The sequence below is a fragment of the Rhineura floridana genome, chromosome 7 (assembly GCF_030035675.1).
Source record: "Rhineura floridana isolate rRhiFlo1 chromosome 7, rRhiFlo1.hap2, whole genome shotgun sequence".
Taxonomy (NCBI): Eukaryota; Metazoa; Chordata; class Lepidosauria; order Squamata; family Rhineuridae; genus Rhineura; species Rhineura floridana.
This window is the reverse complement of record NC_084486.1, coordinates 155,185,670-155,209,626: the sequence shown is the minus strand read 5'-3', so window position 1 is coordinate 155,209,626 and position 23,957 is coordinate 155,185,670. Positions and strand designations below refer to the sequence as shown.

General features: G+C 47.2%; 1 protein-coding gene across 16 annotated transcripts in view; it reads right to left on the bottom strand.

Moving 5' to 3' along the window:
* The window catches only part of DLG1 (discs large MAGUK scaffold protein 1), a 182,781-nt gene that overhangs the window by 88,583 nt on the left and 70,241 nt on the right, over nucleotides 1-23,957 (bottom strand). For 8 of the 16 annotated variants that reach the window (XM_061637659.1, XM_061637660.1, XM_061637656.1 and 5 more), the window contains 4 exons: nucleotides 22,868-22,957; nucleotides 15,377-15,430; nucleotides 6,038-6,088; nucleotides 4,130-4,254 (listed from right to left, as the gene is read on the bottom strand). In XM_061637659.1, the coding sequence (XP_061493643.1) occupies nucleotides 4,130-4,254; nucleotides 6,038-6,088; nucleotides 15,377-15,430; nucleotides 22,868-22,957 (320 nt within the window). The remainder of the gene's footprint in view (nucleotides 1-4,129; nucleotides 4,255-6,037; nucleotides 6,089-15,376; nucleotides 15,431-22,867; nucleotides 22,958-23,957) is intronic. The other 8 variants (XM_061637669.1, XM_061637664.1, XM_061637673.1 and 5 more) reach the window with 1 other exon arrangement.

Genomic DNA, 23,957 nt, shown 5'->3' with positions numbered 1-23,957 from the left:
CATGTAGGCTGTGAGGGACCCCCTCCCCTCTGCTGCCCATCACCAGCCTGCAGTACCCCTCAAATGACATGGAAACAACTCGCAGCACACTACGCACTGGAACAAAGCCATCTGTTCCCTACAGAAGCTCAGAGGCCACAGCAGGCACACACCCACTGGACTCACGTCGGAAGCATGCCTGTTTGCTTTCTTGGCTCCAAAAGGCAGAACAGTGGTTGGGATCTGGGGGCTCTGGGTTCAAATGCCCACTCAGCCATTGGGTTAATTTGGTGCCCCAGGACCCCTGTTGTAAGTCTTACAACAATGCCCTGGTGCTGCTGAATGGGAATGAAGTTCATTCCTGCCACCATGCCTTCTCCAGGACTGTCACATGGACTGGAGTTGAGGGGAGAGAACAGTAGACACCCCACTTCTTCCTTAGGGGAAGGAGGTGCAGAGTGTGTTGGCAAAGCAACCCTAAGTTGTTTCTGGATGACACTGGTTATATTGCATTACTGCCCCGGACATCTTTTCAGAAAGGTGCTGGATATACATTTAATAAATCAATAAATAATCTGGATCCACCCCAATCTGGGTTTACGCCCAGATTAAGGACTGAATGAGCCTTGGTCACCCTAATGGATGACCTTTATTGGGAGAAGGACAGGGGGAACGTGACCCTGTTACTCTTATTCGATCTCTCAGTGGCCTTTGAGACCACTGACCATGGTATACCCTTTGGACCAACTGCGTGGGATGGGTACTGCAAGCACCGTTCTACTGTGGCTCCATTGCTACCTGTGTGGTCAAGTCCAGGCTGACACTGGGGGAGTGCTCCTTGACCCCCTGGCACTTGTCCTATGGGGTTCCACAGGTCACCATTTTGTCCCTAATGTTATTTAAAATCTATACGAAGCTACTGGAAGTGGTCGTTAGGGGTCTGGAAACTTGGCGCCATCAGTATGCTGATGACACCCAGCTCTCTTTCTCCATAACATCTGAATCAGGACGTGCAAGACGTGGACTGGTGCCTCGATGTAGTAACAGACTGGATGAGGACCAATAAACTGATTTTTAAACCTGGAAACTGGACTGGATAGGCGGTTTCCATGTCTGGAAGACTGGCCAATGGCCTGTTTGGGATGGGGTTGCACTTCCTCTAAAGGAGCAGTTACATAGCGAGGGGGTACTCCTCGATGCATTCTTGTTATTGGAGGCCGAAGTGAATTCTGTAGCTAGGAGTGCCTTTTACCAGCTTCGGACATATCTGGATTGGGATCACTTGGTCACTGTAGCCTACGCACTAGTAACCTTGAGACTTAATTACTGCAATGTACTCCATGTGGGGCTGACCTTGGGCCTAGTCTGAAAACTCCAGCTGGTGTAAAATGCAGCTGTAAGACTACAGATGGGGGCAGACGGCCGACAGCATGTGACACCTCTGCTGAAACATCTGCACCATTTGTTACCAAGCCAGATTCAAAGTTCTTGTACTGATATACAAAGTCCTGAACAACTTGAGCCCAGGATACCTTAAGGACCGCCTGAGCCTTTATATCCAGGTCCAGATCATCCAGAGGACTGCTGCTATTTGTCCCCCATGTTACAGAGGCCTGACTGACCTCAGCCAGAGTCAGGCATTTATAGTGTCGCCGGTCCATGGCTATAGAGCTCTTGCAGCAGAGATTCAGCAAGCACCCTCACTTTTGACTTTCAGGCATCTCTTGGAGATTTTTTGTGCCAACAGGCCTATGCAGTTGTTTTATTGCTTGTTTTTTTATTAACCAGTTACTTTAATGATTATCTGTAATGTTGTTTTATGTTTTACCATTGTACACTGCCCTGATATTTTATGATATGGTGGTACAGAAAAAGTTTGTTAAAGGGGGGGGGCCTGGCTCCAACAGATGGGAATTAAGGCTGCAATCCAATACATGTCTACTCAGAAGTAAGCTCTATTGAGTTCAATAGGACTTACTCCCAGGTAAGTGTGCATTGGATTGCAGCCTAAATATCTGAAGCACTCCAAGTTAGATAGACAGGCAGGCAGAAAGGAAGACAGATACGAGTCAGGAATGAGGAGGAGGAAGGAAAGAGTGAACTCTCAGTAAAACCAGCTGCACAGAACAAAACCCCTCATCTTATAACAATAATAAATAATAATAAATTTAATTTATATGTCACCTATCTGGCCAATGACCACTCTAAGCGACGTACATGAAGAATTAAAATACAATACAATAAAATACAATAATAAAAATAAAACAATACAGCAGCAATAATAATAATGCATTTGATCATAACAGTTAACCCTCCCCGGAAGTCCCAAAGGCCTGTTGGAAGAGCCAGGTCTTTAAGGCTTTACGAAATGTATTTAGGGAAGAGGCGTGCCGTAGATCTTGTGGGAGGGAGTTCCAAAGAGTGGGGGCCGCCACTGAGAATGCCCTCTCTCTAGTTCCCGCCAATTGAGCTGTTTTTGTCGGCGGGATTGAGAGAAGGCCCTGTGTGGCAGATCGTGTCGGGCAGTATAATTGGTGGCGTTGCAGGCGTTCCTTTAGATAAACTGGGCTGAAACCATATAGGGATTTAAAGGTTAATACCAACACCTTGAATTGGGCCCGGAAAACAACAGGAAGCCAGTGTAGATCGAACAACACAGGCGTGATGTGATCCCGGCGGCGACTATTCGTAAGTAATCGAGCCGCCGCGTTTTGTATAAGTTGTAGTTTCCGGACCGTTTTCAAGGGTAACCCCACGTAGAGCGCATTACAGTAATCCAGTCGAGAGGTGACCAGGGCATGTACTACTAGTGGGAGTTGATGATCAGGAAGGTAGGGTTGCAGCCTTCGTATGAGGTGTAGTTGATACCAGGCTGCCCGGCTCACTGCCGAAATCTGAGCCTCCATGGACAGCCTGGAATCAAGTACAACCCCAAGGCTACGGACCTGGTCCTTCAGGGGTAGACTTACCCCGTTGAACTTCAGGTCAACGTCTCCCAACCTTCTCTTATCCCCCACGAGCAGCACCTCGGTCTTATCGGGGTTCAACTTCAGCCTGTTCCTTCCCATCCATCCACAAGAGAGGGCTTAGATCAGCCTTGGCTTAAGGTGGTGGTATCCACTGCTCCTTGGATGGAAGGTTAAGGAGAAGAGTGGCCACTGTCTGGCCTTGACAGTTGCCAGGACATTTCTGTATTTATTAGAGCCTTTTATCGTTCTGATACAGGACTCCCATGGGAATTCTCATATATAAATACACACTTGAGAGAGAGGGTGTGTGTGTGCACTTGTGCATACCCCTATATAGGGCAAAACTCTGAGGCAGGGACAGAAGGAAGTCTTCTGTCTCTCAAGGAATACCCAGTAGTGTCATCTAGTGAAGCTCAATGTCGGAAGATTCAGGACAGACAAAAGGAAGTATTTCTTCACACAGTGTACAGTTTTCTCCCACAAGAGGCAGCGATCGCCACCAACCTGGATGGCTTTAAAAGTGGATTAGGCAAATTCACGGAGAAGGTTATCAATGGCTACTAACCCTGATGGCTATGTTCCACCTCCTCTGTTGGAGGCAGTATGCGTCTGAATTCCAGCTGCCAGAAACCACAGGAGGGGAGAGTGTTCTTGCACTTGGGTCCTGCTGGCGGGCATGTTCTGGGTTTCCCAAAAGAGGCATCTGGCCAGCCACTGTGAGAACAGAATGGCGGACTAGATGGGCCCCCTTTGGCCTGATCAGCAGGGCCCTCCTTATGCTCTCAGAGGAGGGGAAACCTGGGCCATCCAGATGTCAGTGGTCTAGAACTCCTATCATCCTTGACTGTTGGGCATGTTGTGTGGAGCTGATGGGAATTGTAGTCCAGAAACATCTGAAGGCCACTGGTTCTCCAACCGTGCTCTATGGTCGATGCTGAAGACTCTGCGCTGCTGTAGGCATTCTCCAAAGAAATAAGAAATTAAACTGAATGACTCCCACATCAGCCCAGTTTTCCCTCTGCAGGCTCTGAGGACATCTGGAGAAGGAGGAACAGCATCAGCAGCACCACAATGTGCATCTGTTGCCACAGGTATGCCTGAGCATGGCTCTTTTCCAAGACTGTTGCTAAAATGAACATTAGATGGAGCCAAAGCCTTGAACACACAAGGATTGAACATACCGCAACCTTCCATCTTGCGCAGCAGCTCCTCCTGGGATGATCTTTGTAATGAATATACTTGTGTCATCCCCAATATGTGGGTTGTCTGTACCTCCCGCAATGCTAAAGCCAAGCCCCGAATTGCCCTGGGAAAAAACAAGAGAGTTCCGTTCACCAGGACGAACACAGATCTCAAAATATACTTCTGGCTAAGCTAAGAGAGGGTGTGGAACTATGCAGGAAACATTACAAAGCACTAACATTCATGTTCTCATCCTACGGAGAGGATTGCGTCAGTTCCACACAAAAATGAAAACTAAGCAGCAATAAAAAGGAAGGAAGGATGTAAATTCATTTATTGATGGGTTGTTATTCATAAAGCAACTCAAGGTGTTGCTTCAGAGGAACCTCCCCAAAGAACTGCTCCCGTCACCCTGCAGATGCTTGAGGGCGAGGCAGCCACAGCACTCTCTGTCTCTCCGGGGACAGCAGGAGAGCTCTCCGTCTTCTCCATTCATTATAGGGGTTGGAAACTGGCTTCTGGCCCCCATTAATTCCTCTTGAATGTACTTCAATATCCCAGTAAGTTCAGGTCAGAGCCTGGATATGAACAGAGGACTTCCAACACTCTCTACAAAAGGAATGTGTGTGTAGGAGAGCGCTTCCCAGAAGCCAGCAAGGGAGGAGCAGAAGGACCCGGTTCCGAGAGGCCAGACAGACCCAACTCCCCGTCGCTTCGGCATGGCCGAATTAACAATGCCACATAAAGCGGCAGCAACTCCTCTGGCTGGTGGGCATTAACTAAGCCACGAGAACAGCCGGTCTGGAGGCCGCAGGTGGCAGGAATGGGCATATCTGCATTGGGCATATATTATGCCCAGGCTAAGGGATCTGCACTGGCTGCCTATCAGCCAGTTTTAAGGTCTTACTGCTCACACATAAAGCCCTGAATAACTCTGGACAGGTAATCTGAAAAAAGTCTCTCCCTCCAGTGCCCATTACATTCAAATGGGACCTGGTCTGATGATGACCAGCTTGTGGTGATATGGAGGCGGGCTTTTTCACTGAGGGCACTAGTGTCACGGAATGGCCTCCCTGCTGAAGCACAAGGGGCTTCCACCAGCTCCTGAAGGAATACCTGTTTAGGCAAGCATTCTCCAGAACTTGAACTTCTCAGTCCAACTGTCTCAATTGTTGCATTTGAACTATTTAATTGTTATGCTTTTTAATGGGCTCATTTTATTGAATAGTTTTGTATGGGTGCTTTTAATGTTTTGATGGTATTGTTTTGTTGTATATTTTAATTTATGCTTGTAAACCACTTAGAAGCCATTACGGCATGTAAGTGGGATGTACAGTAATACCTCAGTTGATGAATCCTCCAGGAAGGAAGCTCCTTGTAAGGGAGGCTTTTTAAAAGGTGAAACTGATCAGTTTTACTTTGCTATGGATAAACTTTCAAGCCTGGGCCTTTGCTTTAAGGTGAAACTGACCAGCCTGTGTGTTTGCTTTGCATTAAAGAGATTTCTTGTGTTCTCCCAGGGCTGGGAAGGATCTCATAGGAATCAGGGGAGCTGGAAGGAGGGGAAGAAGGGGAAGGGGGTGGGTGTCAGGTAGGCACCCTTTAAAGCCCCTGTTGAAGCCGCCCCCACCATCTCTGAGCGGGTGTAATAGCCCATCCCTATTCTTTCCATGTTTTTCCAACCTCTGGTACCACAGTTTGTTAAAGAAGTAATGTCCAGGAACACATCTACTTTGTTAACTGAAGTATTACTTTAAATCAATAAATAATGATGATAAAAAATACAGTGTCAAGATTCTTTTAAGTTGCACAGATCCAACAGCAGGAGCCAAGAGACAAGGAAGCACAAGCAATCAATGCTCTTCAGTTATAAAAGGCAATTAACGATTGTAAGGGCAAATACTTACCCTTTCCAGCGTAATTTCTTCATATTCATAGTCTGCATCTGTGCCATTGACCTACATGAACATAAAAACATGCAAATGGTGAGGAACAGCCTTGGTAGAACCCAAGAGTTATGGATGCCGCTTTTCGATGGCTCAGTCTCACACAGTGCTGGTATCATGTTTGAAGGCTTGGCACCTGCAAACAGGATGGCCAACCTTTCAGGTGCTTCTCATGTCATCAGCACCTCGCTGGGAAGGACTCCCATGACTGGTGCCACGGCACCACTAGGCGTTTCAAAGCCATGTGAGGAAGTGTCTCTGGAACAGCTGCTGTGGTGACAAAGGGAGGGTCACCAGAGTTCACGCAGCAGCACTTGTTCTAGAGAAAGCACAATCATCACTTTTCCCACTGGTGTTGGGGAGACAGAGAGAGGGCTCAAGAAGCCCCATTCAACGACAGAAGGCATTTTGTGACTCAAAAAAGAGGAAGATACAACCGAGAAAGACAGGCAGGGACTGACTGATTTGCAAAACACCAAATGGTGTGCAATCTGATTTGCCCACAAATCTTTTGAGACGTGTCCTTGCTAGCATCGCCCTTTGGTAGATGAGGAAATGAGATAGTAACTTTTTTTGAGGTTATTAGTGATGTCAATTTCCTGGAAAAATGAGAAATGAATAAAACCTTGTAGAAAATTTTCTGCTGCCCTAAATATGATTTAGTGTGTTTGTCTTAACATCAAACCTTGGTTAGTTTTAAGTGTAACAATGTCTGGATAGTTTGTTTTTACAATAGCCACAAGTAGCTGAAATGAGCACTTTGGAAGAAAGGTGGTGCAATTAAAAGGCTCAACAAGAGCAACCAGAATGATCAAGGAGGTGGAGCGACTCCTGTGAGGAAAGGTTGCAGCTATTCAGTTTAGAGAAAAGGCAAGTAAGAGACGACATGATAGAAATGTGTAAAATTATGCATGGCATGGAGAGAGTGGATAGAGAAATGTTTTTCTCTCTCTCGTAACACTACAGCTTGTAGACATCCAATTAAGCGGAGTGCTGGAAGATTCAGGACAAATAAAAGAAAGTCCTTCTTCATGCAGCGCATAGTTAAGCTACGGAATTCGCTCCCACAAGAGGCAGCGATGCCTAACAACTTGCAGGGCTTTAAAAGGGGATTAGACAACATCATGGAGGAGAAGGCTATCAAAGGCAGCTAGCCACAATGGCTATGCTTTGCCACCACAGTGGGAGGCCATATGCATCCGAATACAGCTGCTGGGAACTGCAGGAGGGGAGAGTCTCTTGCGCTCAGGTCCTGCTTGCAGGCTTCCATTTGGGGCATCCGGTTGGCTACTGTGACAACAGGTGGGCCCTCTTTGGCCTGATCCAGCTACAGAGCTCTTCTTATGCTCTTAAATTAAAGTATTTAGCACTCCACTCACCAACCTTTTTATCCAAACATTTCCTATGTATGTTTGTGTCCCTGGCCTCTCTGCAACCCAGTGCAAAATGTAACTTTCGTTCGTTGGAAGTGGCCTGGGTCTGGAAGACAACCAATTTCTTAATGGGAACCTGGGCAGCCCCGGTCAGACAGTGAGCATCATATGAGAAGCTCCTATAGTGCTGCCAAGCCAGCAAAGGCCGAGCATTCAAGGACAGCTTTCCTTCGATACACTGGCAAGGGGCCACCCTGATTAGCCCCATCACATCCCCACGGGTCCCTCTGGAAGGATTTAACCCAGGGGTGGAGAACATTCACTTCTGCGCAACCTTCTGAAGGCCCCATGCCAGTGGTGGGCATGGCCAGAGGCAAAAGCGGGTGGAGCAATAAATGTAAATATTACCTCTGCACAGTAGACTAACTTCTACAAATGCTCACACACCATCTGTGTCCCCTATGCAACATGTGATACTAGAGTTCAAGGGTACACTTCACCCAGGCAAAAGTCCTCGGGGGTAAGGAGAGCCAATGAGGGGTATGGCCTGCGGAGAGTTCCAAGGGCCAAACCGAGAGGCCTGGAGGGCCACGTTTAACACACACACCCCCGGACTGAGGTTCCCCATGTCTGCTTTAAATCTAAAGGTTAGTACTGAAGGTCAATGAGCATAAACTGCTTAAACTGGGTTAGAGCTTTGGCCTATTATGTTGGTGTAGTGTTGCTCTGAGGTTGTTATTCTGGTTGTTTGCTGTGGTGTTGTGTTGTATTGCATCACCACTATGCATCTTGGGTAAATTGGAAACACTAATAAAACTTTAGTCCACAGCCGAGATATATTGGTGCTTAAACAGCTGCTTTTAAGCTTCTAATCAAGCAATATGCTGCTTTTCAGTCCCTTCAGCTGGAAATGAATATTGGGTTGTAACATGTGATACATCTACAGCATAGGAGGCTGCAAGCCAAAAGCCATTAATATGTGGAACCTGATCTCCTCCAGTCTGGCTCCAGACAAAGCAGCGGCTCTCAGAGGAGTCCTCCGGGGTTGCATTACTCCACTAGGGAGGGCAACATACTGGGAACAAACAACGCATTGCCTGGTGTGCTCCTGCACTTCTGAACTATCTGGAACGCGGAAGGAAATCAGGGCAAGAGGAGCAGGAACAGGAAGCCAGGCTGGTGAGCCAAGAGTTTAGAGCTTCCCACAGGCGCACAAATGGGACAGGAGGTGGGCAGGGGGGCAGAATGCCACTTTGAGATGCATCTGGACTGTGGAGTTGTGAAGAGCACCCCTGCTGGTCCCTTAGAGAATATTCATGGCACCGAGTGTCTGACCCAGATGGCAAAAAAAGGCCCTGTGTCTAAACAGAAACACCTGTTATCTGAGCAGAGGTGGTTCTTTCTGTGACTTATGAAGAATGATTCTCCTCCATTGTCTCAGGGATGGCTCATGCTCCCATCTCTACTTCTTGTGGAAGTAAGTTCCATAGCTTAACTAGGCATTGTGAGCCTAAGTGCTTCCTTTTGTCTGTCCTAAATCTTTCAACATTCAGCTTCATTGGATGTCCCCATGTTCTAGTGTTATGAGAGAGGGAGAAAACTCTTTTCTATCAGTTTTCTCCATGCTATGCATGATCTTATATACTTCTATCATGTCACCTCTTACTCAAGCTAAAAAGCCCACAATCGTAGAACCATGGAATAGTTGAGCTGGAAGAGGCCTGTAAGGCCATTGAATCCAACCCCCTGCTCAATGCATATGCAACAGGTGGCTGTCCACCTGCCTCTTGACTGCTTCCACTGTCAGAGCCCATCACCTCCCCAGGCCTTTGGTTCCGTTGTCATACTGCTCTAACAGTTGTTTACGATAATAATGATGATGATGATGACAACAACAACAACTATTATTATTATTGGCCCTCACCTGCAGAGCATAGTGATCGACTGGGTATAAGACTGTCTTTTGGGTATCCTGGTCCCAAGCTGTACAGGGCTTTGTACACCAAAACTAGAACCTTGAACTTGGCCCGGTAGCAAATGGGCGGCCAATGCAATTCTTTCAGCAGTGGGGTGACATGTTGGCAATACCTTGCCCCAGTGAGCAGTCTTGCCACCTCATTTTGCACCAGCTGCAATGTCTGGACCAACCTCAAGGGCAGCACCACATAGATCGCACTACAGTAATCCAGCCTGGAGGGTACCAGTGCATGGACAACAGTGGTCAGGCTATCCCAGTCCAGAAACGGCTGCAGCTGTCTTACCACCAAAGTTGGTAAAAGGCACTCCTAGCCACTGAGGTCACCTACAACTCTAGCGACAAAGATGGATCCAGGAGCACTCTCAGACTACAGACCTGCTCTTTCAGAGGGAGTACCCCCTCCAAAGCAGGCAACTGACCAATTATCTGAACTCAGGAACCACCAACCCCCAGCGCCTCCGTCTTGCTAGGATTCAGACTCAGTTTATTGACCCTCATCCAGCCTACCACTGAGTCCAGGCACCAGTCCAGGGCTTGCACAGCCTCTCCCAATTCAGATGTTACAAAGAAACAGAGCTGGGTATTGTCAGTGTACTGCTGACACCTTGTCCCAAATCTCCTGATGACCGCTCCCAATGGCTTCATATAGATGTAAAAAAGGTTGGGGGACAGGATGGTACCCTGCGGCACCCCACAGCACAGCTGCCAGGGGGCCAAAAGATAATCACCTAATGCTACTCTCTGAAAACAACCTTGGAGATAGGATCAGAACCACTATAAAACAGTGCCTCCAATGTCCATCTCACCAAGTCAACTCAGAAGGATACCATGGTCAATGGTATCAAAGGCCGCCAAGAGATCAAGTAAGAATAACAGGGTTCCACTCTCCCTGTCCTTCCCCCGATAAAGGTCATCCATTAGGGTGACCAAGGCCGATTCAGTCCCATAACCAGGCCTGAACCCAGACTGGGATGGGTCAAGATAATCTGTTTCATCCAAGAGTACCTGCAATTGCTGTGCCACAACCCTCTCAATCACCTTCCCTACGAAGGGGGTATTTGTGAGCCGTCGGTAATTGTTGCAGACCAATGGGTCCAGGGTGTGCTTTTCAGGAGCGGTTGGATCACTGCCTTTTGGGGTGGCTGGAACCACTCCCTCCTGCAATGATGCGTTGACCACACCCTGGATCCACTTGATGAGACCCCCTTTGCAAGCTTTAATAAGCCAAGAAGGGCAAGCATCAAAAGAACACGTTGTTGGCTGCATCATCGCAAGCACCTTGTCCATCTCATCAGGCTGCATCAACTAAAACCGTTCCCAAGAATTTGCAGAAGATGTTGCACTGGACACCTCACTGGGGACTACAGGAGATGTGGATGGGACATCTAGACTGCTACAGCAGCGAGCAACTTTACCCTCAAAGTGCCTTGTAAGAATTCACAGTGGGCCTCCAAAGGGTCTAAGACTCCATTTCCTGGAGTTGATATCAACAGACCCCTGACAATACAGAAAAGCTCCAATGGACGGCTACTTGAGGATGCGATGGAGGCAGAGAAGTGGGCCTTCTTCGACGCCCTCACCGTCACACAGTAAGCACGGTTATGATTTTTACTCATGCCTGATCAGCCTCACAGCACGTCTTTCGCCACGTGTTCTCTAGCCGTCATCCAGCCTGTTTCACTGCCCTTAAATCACTGGTGTACCAAGGTGAAGACCGGGCTCCACATGCTGGAGAGCGCACTCGGAGGCAATCATGTCAAGAGCCCAATGCACCAGGCTGTTTCGCAGCATGGCAAGGGCTTCAACAGGGTCACCTACTCTATCTACTGGGAACTCCCCTAGGGCATTCAGGAATCCAGTGGATTCCATTAGTCTCTGGGGGTGGACCATCCTAATCTGTCCACCACTCCTGCAGGGGAGGATTGAAGCCATAAGTCTAAACTTCACTAGGAAGTCGTCTGACCATGACAATGGAGTGACATCCACCACCCCCATCTCCAGACCACCCCTTCCTCTATCTGGAGCAAAAACCAAGTTGAGGGTCTGCCCTGCCATATGTGTCGTGCTGGTGACAACTTGAGACAGCCCCATGGTCATCATGGAGGTCCATGAATTCCCAAGCCAGAACACTACAGGCAGCCTCAGCATGGACATTGAAATCACCCAGCACTATCGTTCTGGGCTCCTCCAATACCACAACTAAGATGGTCTCTTCCAGCTCAATCAGAGAAGCTGTCAGGCAGCAGGGTGGACGGTACACCAGCAGCAACCCTAGTTTACTGTCACCTTGCCTTGACACCATGTGCAGGCCCTTACAACCAGCTCCAAGACAAGGGTGGTTTCGTCATGACAGAGATGGAAGTTCTGTAGACCACAGCAACTCCTCCCCCACATCCCTGCAGCCTGTGCTGGTGTTGCATCGAGTATCCAGGTGGGCAAAGCTGGGTCAGATCAACTCCTCCCAGCTCTCCCACCCAAGTCTCGGTAAGCGTGTGTGCGTTGTTGCGTGAAACAGCATACATTACATTGGAGTTAAGTTGAGCAAGAAACTTCTTCAGAGCATTAGAGCATGTTAAGAGTCTTTATTAAGACATTAAGGCTTTTCAGCAGTTTCCCCCCCCTCTAGCTCTACAGCACATCTCTCTCCAAAAGCAAAAGTAAGACAGCCTCTCAGGTCAGAGGCATGATGCAGAAGGACAAGCCTCACAGATAAGAGGCATAAATCAGAAGACACAACTTACAGACTCTGTTATAACTTTCCCAGTCTATATCTTGATGGTTACCATAACAACGGCCTTCACTGTCCGTTCCCAGACTGGCAAAGACATAACTCCCCCCTAATTACAGTTTTGCAGACTTGATGGAAAACTACTAGGCCTCATGCCAACAATTGGCACCTTCATCCATGATCAAATCATGGATGAGTGTGGTCATTGTGTACTGATCTGGCATTAAGAAGCAACAGTCACAGGCCGGGGGAGACAGCAGATGAACAACGAGGAACCCGTCCATGGGAGGAGTGGGAGTGAGGAACCAGGTGTAGATAGTCTTGCCCTCATCTTCTATGGTAGTTCACCACCTCCCCATGGCTATACCTCCCTCTACTCATGTTCACTGAAATTGGGATGGCATCACCCACGTTCCTCCTTGTTAAGACTCTTCCTAAACACCTGATATGGAACCAACAAGAGCCCACCAACAAAACCTACCTGAACCAGTTATCCCAGTAGGCCTCTGAAAGAATTGGGAACAGTCAGACCCACTCAATATCTTTCAGAGAGGACACATCTACCACCACCCCTGTCTCATACCCAGGGAGGGCCAGTCTTCTGCCAGGTGTAGACTCTCACTCTGAAGGCATCTGGCAACTTTCTCTTATCATTCAGTTCACTGCACAGGCTCTCACCCTGCAGAGGAACCACACATGCGCCATATGTCCTCCCCACTACCAGTCTCCTCTAGATTGGTTAAAAAAGAATAGATGGTGGTAGCGCCCTCGCGACTTTGGTGGTGACCCCAGTGATGGCAGACCTGCTGCGCACAGACAGACTGACTTTTATGCCCCCTGACCCAGCCAGGAGCTGACGCAAGAGGCTGCAAGATTGACTGCAGCCTTTCTCTGGAGTCAGGGTCAGGCAAGAGGTCCCAGCCCTTGCAGCATTTACCAGGGACTGCAGCTGTCTCAAGAGACAGCAACCCAGAGGAGCAAGCAGCAAGCACCCAGATGCTCAGGTACTCAGTCCCAGGGCAGGTCTTCTCCAGTCCCTCAGTGCTGCAGCTGTACTTGAAGAGTGCTATCATATCTCCCCTAATTCTTCTCTTCTCAAGGCTAAACATGCCCAGTTCATTCAATCTCTCCTCATAAGGCTTTGTTTCCAGTTCCCTGATCATCCTTGTCTGAACATCAATGCTGCAACTTTCTCTGTCCCCTCGATCATTTTGGTTGCCCTTTTCTGAACCTTTTCCAACTCTACAATAGGTGAGGCGACCAGAACTGTACCCAGTATTCCAAATGCAGTTGGGCTGATAACAGGTTGGGCCAGCCCCCTGGTTGCCATGACAGCGGAAACCTAAAACAACAAGAACACATGGGCGAATGTCCAGACCACTAGGAAACTCTGCTGAAGCAGCTGAGGTCACAAAGAAGGCTGAAGAGCGGGGCTGTTTGGATGGATCATTCCCCAACCTGATGTCTCCATTACTGGGAGTGATGCTTCCTTTGGTTAGAACCTGCTTTCACAATGCAATACTTGCTACCCTGTTGTGTGTGTTCTTGATGGTTTTAGGATGGCTCATGGAAGATGGCGAGTTAAAGCCACTGGTTTCCCCTGCTTATGCCACAATCACAATTATCATTAAGTAGGGCCCCGCTTTACGGTGCTTCGCTAACGCGGCAGTCTCAATTAGACGCAATTAAACTAAAGCCCCACTCATACGGCGCTTATTCCACTTTTACGGTGGGTTTTGGGCATCGAGCCCCATTCTATTCAATGTTCTGCTTTTCAGCGGTTTTCGCTTTTCAGCAGGGGTCCGGAACATAACCTGCCGCATGAGTGGGGCCCTACTGTACGATGCCCTGCTTATAAGCTTCCCAAGACATCTGTCTGGCTACTACTGTTAACAGAATGTAGGTCTAGAGCAAAGTTTGGTTTGAACCTGCAAGACAGATTTTTATACTACCTCTAAACCTGGAGGTTCCATTTGGTTTCCATGTTATTTATTACTATTACAATGGTGATGATGTTTATATCCCATCCTTCCTCCTAGTAGGAGCCCAGGATGGCAAACAAACAACATGATGCCCTCCCTGGCAAAGTTCCTTTACCCTGACCGTCCCCCTGGTGAATTCATGTAATCTAAGCTAGCAGCTGCCGCTACCGCTGCAGTCACCACATCCTGCCTCTGCCACCACTTCCTACAGCAACAAGTGCCTTGTGCTAATTATGCATTGCACCTTCTCCTATTGGCCTTGAACCTATTACGTTTAAAGGGGTGACACCCCCCCACCTCCAGGCCTAACACTGCAAAAGATAATTTTTCTCTATTTACTTCTCCACCTCTCTCTCACGCGCACACAATCAATATATTTTGTGATATGGGAAACCAAAACATATTAGCCTAAATGTAGCTTTACCACAGATTTCTTGTAACTACATTAGGGCCCCACTTATACAGCAGGTTAAGGCCCAGACCACCGCCAAAAAGCAAAAACTACAGAAAAGCGGAACATCGATCAGCTGTATCGAGGGGAACTCCAGCTGACAGCACTTGGCCCCTGAAGCTCCCCATCGATGTTCCATTTTTCCGTGCATCACCCTCTGCTCCCCCGCTCGTTCGCCCTCGTTATGGTGGGGGAGTAGTGCTCCCCTTCCGCGGCAGGCTCCCTGCCATGGATCGCAGGGAGGGAGCTGCCCGCCTGCCCGCTCCTGCTTGCTCACCCTCCGCCGCCTCCCTCGCTCGTCCCCCCTTGCCCGCTCACCCTCCCCCCTGCCTGTTTGCTCACGCGCACGCTCACCCTCTGCCACCTCCTTCAACAATAAAATGGTGCCAGACGCTCTTCTCGGACTCAGCTGCTGAGCATGTTGTCAGAGCTTGGAAACGTTCCTTTTTTGAACTACAACTCTCATCAGCCCAACTGTAGTTTAAAAAAGGAACGTTTCCAAGTGCTGACGACACACTCAGTAGCTGAGAAGGGCGTCAGGCGCCATCAATTTGTGCACTCACCGTCTCTCTGTATTCTGGCAATTTTCTGCCGCAAAAACGGAACAAGCGCCGAACATATGGAACATGGATACAATTCAAAAGTGCCTCATTAGCGAAGTGCTGTGAAGAGGGGCTCTACTGTAGCACAGCACAGAACTGATGTTGTCAGTGAACTTCCTCTCAAAGAGAAAGGTTGAAGAATCTTCTCAAAAAATACAAGGTAATTAAATGTCAATAGAAACTTACATAGGTTGGTGTCTCTGAAGTTTCTGTGTTCACCACCACTGGAGGGGGGTTTGCCTTTAAATTAAAAATACAAGAGAGTCACATTAGAAGGAGCATAGAAAGGAAAGCCACATTGACTAGTTTCTTTTTGGACTGTTGCTGCCATTCGCTTTGAAAGGACGACCACTTTGAATGAATTGCAGAGCAAGAAGCTCCTGCTGTTTGTGCTGGAAAGCTGATGGGCATCACGCAACGGAAGAAGCCAGCCACGCGTTCAAGGGTGGAACTGGTTCCTACCGTATCAGTTAATAAACTGCAGCCCAAAGCCAGGGCATGACAGACGTGCTTTGCTGACTGGACCCAATAACTTCCCAAACCTGTGCAATTTTGCCCTCCTGAGGTGAGCAAGACGTGGGCAAGCCTCTGACAGGCCAGCAGGAAAGGTAAGTGTGGAGCTGCAGGACAGACGGGCCTGGGAAAGCCTATCCTAAACATGTGGCACTGTTTCTGCATGATAGGAGAGGCACATTCTGCCCCCATGTGGTTAGAGGGTTGGGGAAACTCTCACGACATTGACAGCCAACGTGGTGCAGTGGTTAGAGGGTTTGACTAGGAGCTGGGAGACCAGGGTTCGAATCCCCATTTAGCCATGAAGCACACTGGGTGACCTTGGGCCAGTCACTGCCTCACAGCCTACCCTACTTCACAGGGTTGTTGTGGGGATTAAATTAGGAGGGGGAGAAGCATGTACGCCACTTTTGAGCTCCTCGGAGGAAAAGTGGGATATAAATAAATAAACGTGGCGTGCAGTGTGGAGATGTAGTGTCTGCACAGGATGCATCAATTTCAGCTCAGCAGGGCCTGATAAGTCTGGGATTCAGCTGCATGGTCGAGGCCTACAAGCACATGCCCAATGCAGCCATTTTGCCCAGGTAGACACCAGCCTTGCATGGCAGTGGGGCAGATGTGCCCGGCGGTGGGAGGGGCATGATTCCTCATCCCATTACTTATAAGCTGGTTCATTTGATACAACCTAAGGGGGAACACAAACGTCCTAGAGGTTCAGTCAGAGGTGAAATGGTGACCCTGAGGTCTTTCTTGTAGGCGTAAGTTGGGGCTGAAGCAGAAAAGAAGAAGGCAGTCCAATAGAGCCTCCACTGCCTTGAGAGAGACTCTGGTCAGCACTACATGTCACAAAGACATGGGCAAGCCTTCATTCTTTCCAGAATTTTTCTTCAGGCTGGATGTGAAACTAACGTGTGGGGGGGGCGACACTAGAAATGTAGAACATGATGTAAAGACCCAGTTTCTAACAATTGTAAAGCTGAATGCAGAAGGATTTAGCCAGTGCTAGAACCTAAACAGAGGTCAGGTTTCATTAAGGCTACTCCTACTCTTTTCCCAGATACTATATCTGCAGCTTAAAATTACACAACATGAGGTTTTCAATAAAGCTAGACATTTAACTTGTCATACAGTCTTCTTTCTTCAGATTTGCATTTGTTATACTGACTTTGTAATTTTATTATTGTATATGTTGCTATGTTTGCCGCCCAGAGAGCTGTTTGCTAGTCGGGCAGGATATAAGCTGAATAAATAATAAATAAATAAATAATAATACATGCAGCTGGGGCTCCCTCCTTGCACCAGGTGGGGACACAGATGTCTCTAGGCAAACCTCTGTCTGCAAATGAGGGTGATTCAGTGGAATGGAAAGACGGTGGCACCAACAGAATGAAGCAAGCAAGCGTCTCCTCTGGCTTCAACAAGAGGGCATTCACTGACATATACAATCCCAAAATATCTCCACTTTCCCAGTGAAAAACCATAAAATGTTGCTGCAGGACCATCTCCAGACGACAAGACTGTGGCATAAGAAGAGCAGCACCGTGAGAGGCATCAACTGCTGAGCCCCTCAAGACCTAAACACAAGGCCAATGCTCTCTCTCATCACAATGCTCTACCCAGCTTCTACTTCAGCATCTATGCTCAGGAAGCAATAGGTTTTCAAATTCTATTAATGGCAAAATCATCCTTTATTTCGTACTATGGACAATATTCCTTGTTCAGAGATGCAAAGTGGCATGGCAATGACATGCTGCCCCTTTCTTAGGAAGCCAACAACATTGTAAACTTCATTTTCTTCATGCCATCAGTTGAGTATTGGAATTACAGTGATGTTCATGACCATAAAGCACTCCGAAGCGCAACATGAGGATTCTGCTCTGCAGACAGTGGCAGTAGCCACATCTAGCCAACAGCAGCCACAGCTTGTTTTGTGAACTACCCGCACCCCAAGTTAACATCTAGAGTGTGAGGCTGACATTCCCTTCTGCCAGAAGCCATAGAACCACCTTCTAAGATCAATTCTCCAGTAAGAATTGGTGCCCCTGGAAACCTTGGGCCTCTGAAGCCCAACCGATCCAGAAGAATGTTGGTCAGTGACGCAGGTTGTGAGACTTACAGATAAGGTTTTTAGCAGAGACAGAGAAACCTGAAGCAGAAGGGTTAAACTGTGAGAACAGAGTTCCAGACAATCAAGGTCAGTGTGGCCAGCTGAGTGTGTGATAAGCTGGGAACTGGCAGGATCTCGGGTGTGGGGGAAGAATTGTCAATGGAGGAAGATGTCTCTAATGTCTTTGCCTAGTAAAGACTCTTACATGAAACTTGCCTGGCCTGTCTTATTCCTGTTCTAAACGGCTCTTGGATCCATACCACGTCTCACTTACACACGCAGTGCGCTACAGGGGTTATGGGCCCAGATTATGAGGCGTTGTAGCGGGTTCGAGAACTGGTGAAGTGGACACAAAGTGCCTAGGGCCGGTTGCACAATATCTGGGAACAGAAATAAAACGTACTGCAGATGGTGGTTTTGCCCTATTGCAGACAGGGAAGATAGTCTGCTAGAGACTTGTGGCATGAAGGAATGCAACCCTGTGAATACTCCAATGACAGTTTCATTCCAGCAAGAAGAATGCAACACAGCATATGAAAAGCCAGAATTTTACAGACATGTTATAGGGAAACTGCAATACCTTGTGAAGGTATCTAGACCAGATATATGCAATGCAGTGGGCATCTTATGTAGAAAAGTAGAAAAACCATCAGTACATGATTGGCTTGGGGTCAAAAGAGTGCTAAGATACTTGAAAGGCACGAGAACAAAGGGATTAATGCTGTCAGCACAGAACCACGGAGGCACAGACTGTTATGTAGATGCAGATCATGCTGGAGATATAGCCAGTCGAAAATCTACAACAGGCATCATTCTTAGATTGCATGGCTCAGTACTAGATTGGTGCAGCAGAAAGCAGAATATAGTAGCAACCTCCAGTGCTGAGGCTGAATATGTGAGTCTGTCTGCAGCTTGTAATGAAATCCAATGGTTTACGCAACTTGCTCAAGAAGTGAATGTGAATGTAAAGTATCCCATAACAGTATTTGAGGATAATCAGACTTGCATTGCAATGGCAACATCAGAAGCTAACACAAAAAGAACAAAACATATCAGTGTGCGATATTTTCACATTCGCGATTGTATACAACAGGGAGTCATTAAGATGCAATTCTGTGACACAAAGCATATGTTGGCAGACATACTCACGAAGCCACTAAGTGAAGATAAATATCAATCTCTAGTACAGATGCTTAACGTGAGAAAAGCAAACTTGAATCTGTGAAACTTGTGTAAATAAAGAATAAAGAGACACTGAACTGAACTGAAACTGTAAATAGAAACTGTAAGAATCCATGTACTGAAATGTATTTGTAATGAAGGTTAATGTTGTAGAAATGTAATAATTGTAACATGATGTTTTGAAGTCTGCAAGTCTCAGGTGGGGGCTGTTGGTCAGTGACGCAGGTTGTGAGACTTACAGATAAGGTTTTTAGCAGAGAGAGAGAAACCTGAAGCAGAAGGGTTAAACTGTGAGAACAGAGTTCCAGACAATCAAGGTCAGTGTGGCTAGCTGAGTGTGTGATAAGCTGGGAACTGGCAGGATCTCGGGTGTGGGGGAAGAATTGTCAATGGAGGAAGATGTCTCTAATGTCTTTGCCTAGTAAAGACTCTTACATGAAACTTGCCTGGCCTGTCTTATTCCTGTTCTAAACGGCTCTTGGATCCATACCACGTCTCACTTACACACGCAGTGCGTTACAAAGAATACCATCATCAATGTTACTGGAAGTTGCTAAGAGGTCCAGGAGAAAAGAACCAAAAGCGTTGCAATCATCCCCCTATCTACTCACCCACCGGAGCAATTAAGGCTGTTTCCATCCTGAAACCTAACTGGAAAGGATCCAAATTACCAGTGTCATCCAACACAGCTTGGAGTTGTCTAGCCGCTACTCACTTATGGGGTGGGCTATGGGGTTCTCTTCTCCCATGTTTTTTGTTCAAACACTATTGCTAACAAAAAGTGTCTACTAAGACAAAACATAATGTTGCCCAATACTTAAATATTTGAAACCGGATGATAGTTTCCCCAAACCAATAGATCAAAATCTGGCTTAACAGAGATCTCGCTATTGCCACTTTCAGGACAGCAGACACCACCATGTATCTCAAGAAGGCATTCGCCACCTCTGAGGTCCACACACCCAGCCCAACTTTGGCAGATTTCAACCACCAGGAATGACAAGGATCAAGGGGCGACGAGTGGGAGAGGCCTCATCCCCTCAAGCAGGTTGTCCACATCCTCCTCATCCTGAAACATAAGTTGCATCCAAATCAAAACTGCCTCAACATAAAACTGCAAAATATGTATTTAAAATATCCAACTCCACTTTTATTACACACCCCACAGCAGATCTCACAATATTCTAAAATAGTAGAGTAAAAATCCTGAAAGAAAACACCAAACTAAAACACCAGGCACTCTATAACATGTCTGAGGGCAGCCAACGTGGCCTTTTCCCCAAATTCCGCCCCCCCCTCAATTCCTCCAGAGAATTGTTGTGAGTGGTGGTACCGGACCACAAGAGTACTTTGATACTGGGGACGTACTGTGCTTCCCACAGACATCTGGTTGGCCACTGTGAAAACAGGTTGCTGTACTCGATGGACCATTATCATGATGAGGGAGACAGGCTCACTTCACCAGGGAGGGCATTCCACAAATGAGAAACCATCACTGAGAAGGCGCTGTCCTGTGTCAACACCAATGCCAATACTGGTGTTTCCTGATAAGGCTTCCTGATAAGATCACCTACAGAGTGCAGCAATCGATTGGATATATATGGGTTATATATATTTGTTTATTGCTTAGTCCAAAGACCATTGCAAGAAGGCACTGAATACATAACATTAAAATATTTAGGACTGTCGTGTAATTTCAAAATCACAATTAAAATTAAATAAATAAAATGTATGACTTAAGGTAAATGAAGCTTGACTTATAAAACAAATAAACATTACAATAACAACAAGTAAAATAACAACATATAATAACATAGCAGAGCATTTTATACACTCATATCTCCGAATCTCTGTAACAATTAACAGAAATGGAATCCAGGAACTTTTCCCTGCAGCTAGCAGCCTTCGCCGCAAAAGGTGATCTTTCAAGTATCTTGGTTCAAAGAAGTATAGGGCTTTATACACCAAAACCAGCACCATGAACTTAGCCCAGTAGCTAATTGGCAGACAGTGCAAATTCTTTCAGCAGCAGCATAACATGATGGCGATATCCTGCCGCAGTGAGCAGTCCAGCCACTGCATTTTACACCAGCTGCAGCTTCCTGGCCAGTCTCAAGGACAGCCCCATATAAAGCACATTGGAAATCCAACTTGGACATTCCCAGTGCATGGACGACAGTGGTCAGGCTATCCTGGTCAGAAATGGCTGCAGCTGTCTTTTCCAGCCAATGCTGGTAAAAGGTAAAAGGCACTCCTATCCACTGAGGTCACCTGGGCCTCTATCAACAAAGATGGATCCAGGAGCACTCCCAGACTACAAACCTGTTCTTCCAGTAGTACAGCCCCATCCAAAGCGGGTGACTGACCAATTACCAGACTCAGGAACTACCCACCCACAGTGCCGCCATCTTGCCAAGATTCAGAGTCAGTTTGTTGGCCCTCATCCAACCCACCACCGAGTCCAGGCACTGGTCCAGGGCTTGCACAAAGTTTCCTGATTCAGATGTTACCAAGAAACAGTGCAGGGCAGCTTCAGGGTACTGATGACACCTTACCACAAATCTCCTAATGACTACTTTCAGTGGCTTCCTATAGATGTTAAACAGCATTGGGGACAAGATGGTACCCTGCGGCACCCCACAGCACAACTGCCAGGGGGCCAAGAGACTATTCTCTGAAATCAATCCTGGAGATAGGATTGGAACACTATAAAACAGTGCCTCCAATACCCATCTCACCAAGTTGGTTCATAAGGATACCATGGTCAATAGTATCAAAAGTCGCTGAGAGATCAAGTAAGAATAACAGGGTCGCACTCCCCCTGTCCTTCTCCCAATAAAGGTCATCCCTCAGGGTGACCAGGGCTGATTCAGTTCCATAACCAGGCCTGAGCCCAGATTAGAATGGGTCAAGATAATCTGTTTCACCCAAGAGCACTTGCAATTGTTGCACCACAACCTTTGCAATCACCATCCCTAAAAGGGGGTTTATTTGTGGTAGGTGGGCTTTTTCAGGAGTGGTCAGATCATTGCTTTCAGGATGGCCAGGACCACTTGGTCATCCCCCTTCAGCAAGCTTTAATAAGCCAAAAGGGACAAGGGGCAAGAAGGCACATTGCTAGCCACATTGTCACAAGCACCTTGTCCACATCATCAGATCGCACTGACTGAAATTGATACCAAGATGTTGCACTGAGAACAAGTACAGTCAAAAACTGTTACACAAATATTTTAAAATAACAACTGGCTGCCCATTCGCGACCAGGCCAAGTTCAAGGTTCTAGTTTTGATGTACTATGCAGCTTGGGACCAGTATACCTGAAAGACTGTATTATTCCTCATATGCCCTCTGCTGGTGAGGGCCTCCTGAAGATCCTATCTTATCAGGAGGTCCGTTCCGCACAACATAGGAAGTGGACCTTTAGTGTAGTGGCATCTACCCTTTGGAATTCCCTCCCCTTAAATATTAGACAGGCGCCATCTCTGTTATCTTTCTGGCACCTATCGAAGACCTCCTTCTTTCAACAAGCCTTTTAAGTAGAGACCTTGTCCCAGTCTGTGTCTGTCCTGGAACTGCTTTTCAAGATGCTTTTCAAGTTTTTTTAAAAAAGATGTTTTTAAGATGTTTTGTTTTAACATATTCCAAGTCTTAGAATGCCGAGGATTAGCCCTGGGACCTGTACTCTGCCACTGAGCTACATGCAGTCCAACTCAAGGCAGCATGACAATAATCACGTTATACAGCATGCAAGAAACAAAAAAGAGCTAAGCTGAGTTGAGGGTACCTCCAACACCAAATCTGCATGCAGTAATAGAAACAGTAATATCAATACAGCAATTAGCATGCAAAATGAGGTGAAGTGGGGGAATAAAAACCTGTGATATGGAAGATGGGATGAGCGTGGTCTCAGCAGGGACTGGCAGGACAGAGACAGTGGGAAGAGAGAGAGGAACAGCTTCTGGTATCTAAAAGCATCAATGAAGAGAAATCAAGAGATGATTGTTGTAAAGGGAGGCGGGCATTTAAACAGACATCACAAAAGGCTCCTGGCAGTGCTTGGAGTTGAAACTGGTCTCACAGCATGCCCAAAAGGCAACCCCAAAAGACAGCCCCTGTTGCTTCCCTCCCCACAAACTGAGTGGATACCTTAAAATCACAATACATACGCCTCTCAGGTTTAGGACCCTTGGAGGCAAAATTCCAGGGGCTGATCTGAAATCCAACTTGCTACTTCAGCCTCTTTTGAAACACACACACAAACAATTAAATTTCAACCCAATTAAATGGGAATATTTATTTTCACCATTGAGGCACAACACAATTGTCACTGAATCAATTCTGAGGGTAGATGCAAATATGAAACAGCCTGCCACGTTTAAGACCAAAGTGAAGGCTCTCTCACACTGGTTCAAGCTCCACATATCCATGAAATTGGAAGCTATGGCCGATGCCTTAACAGACACACCCCGTGATTAGGAATGATGTTGTGCAGTGTCAGAAGCTGTGATCGCTTACAACTTACTCTCCATGCACTCACACTTTTATCTGGTCTTTCAAATCCCAATCTAAGAACATAAAAAGGATCTGCTGGATCAGGCCAATAGCTCATCTAGTCCAGCAACTGTTCACACAGTGGCCAACCAGATGGCTCCTTCTGGATTCTGTCTGTCCTAAATCTAGATGGGCAGGATAGACAGCCTGGGGCCAGACAAGATGCGCCACATTGCCTGTACTGATAGAAGACTCCTCCTGTGAGGTGGCCCAGGCCCACTTGTCGCTTACATCTGTAACCAGCAGACTGGGCTGACCAGTGAGAGGTGGAGGTCTCCCTCTGGTATAACTGGGGCGAGAGTGGTACTGCTGAGGGGGACGACTTGGGCTGTTGTGATTGTGGCACCACTGCGACTGAGGATAGTCAAAACAAGTATTGAAAAAAACCTATAGAATCAGGACAACATGGACCAC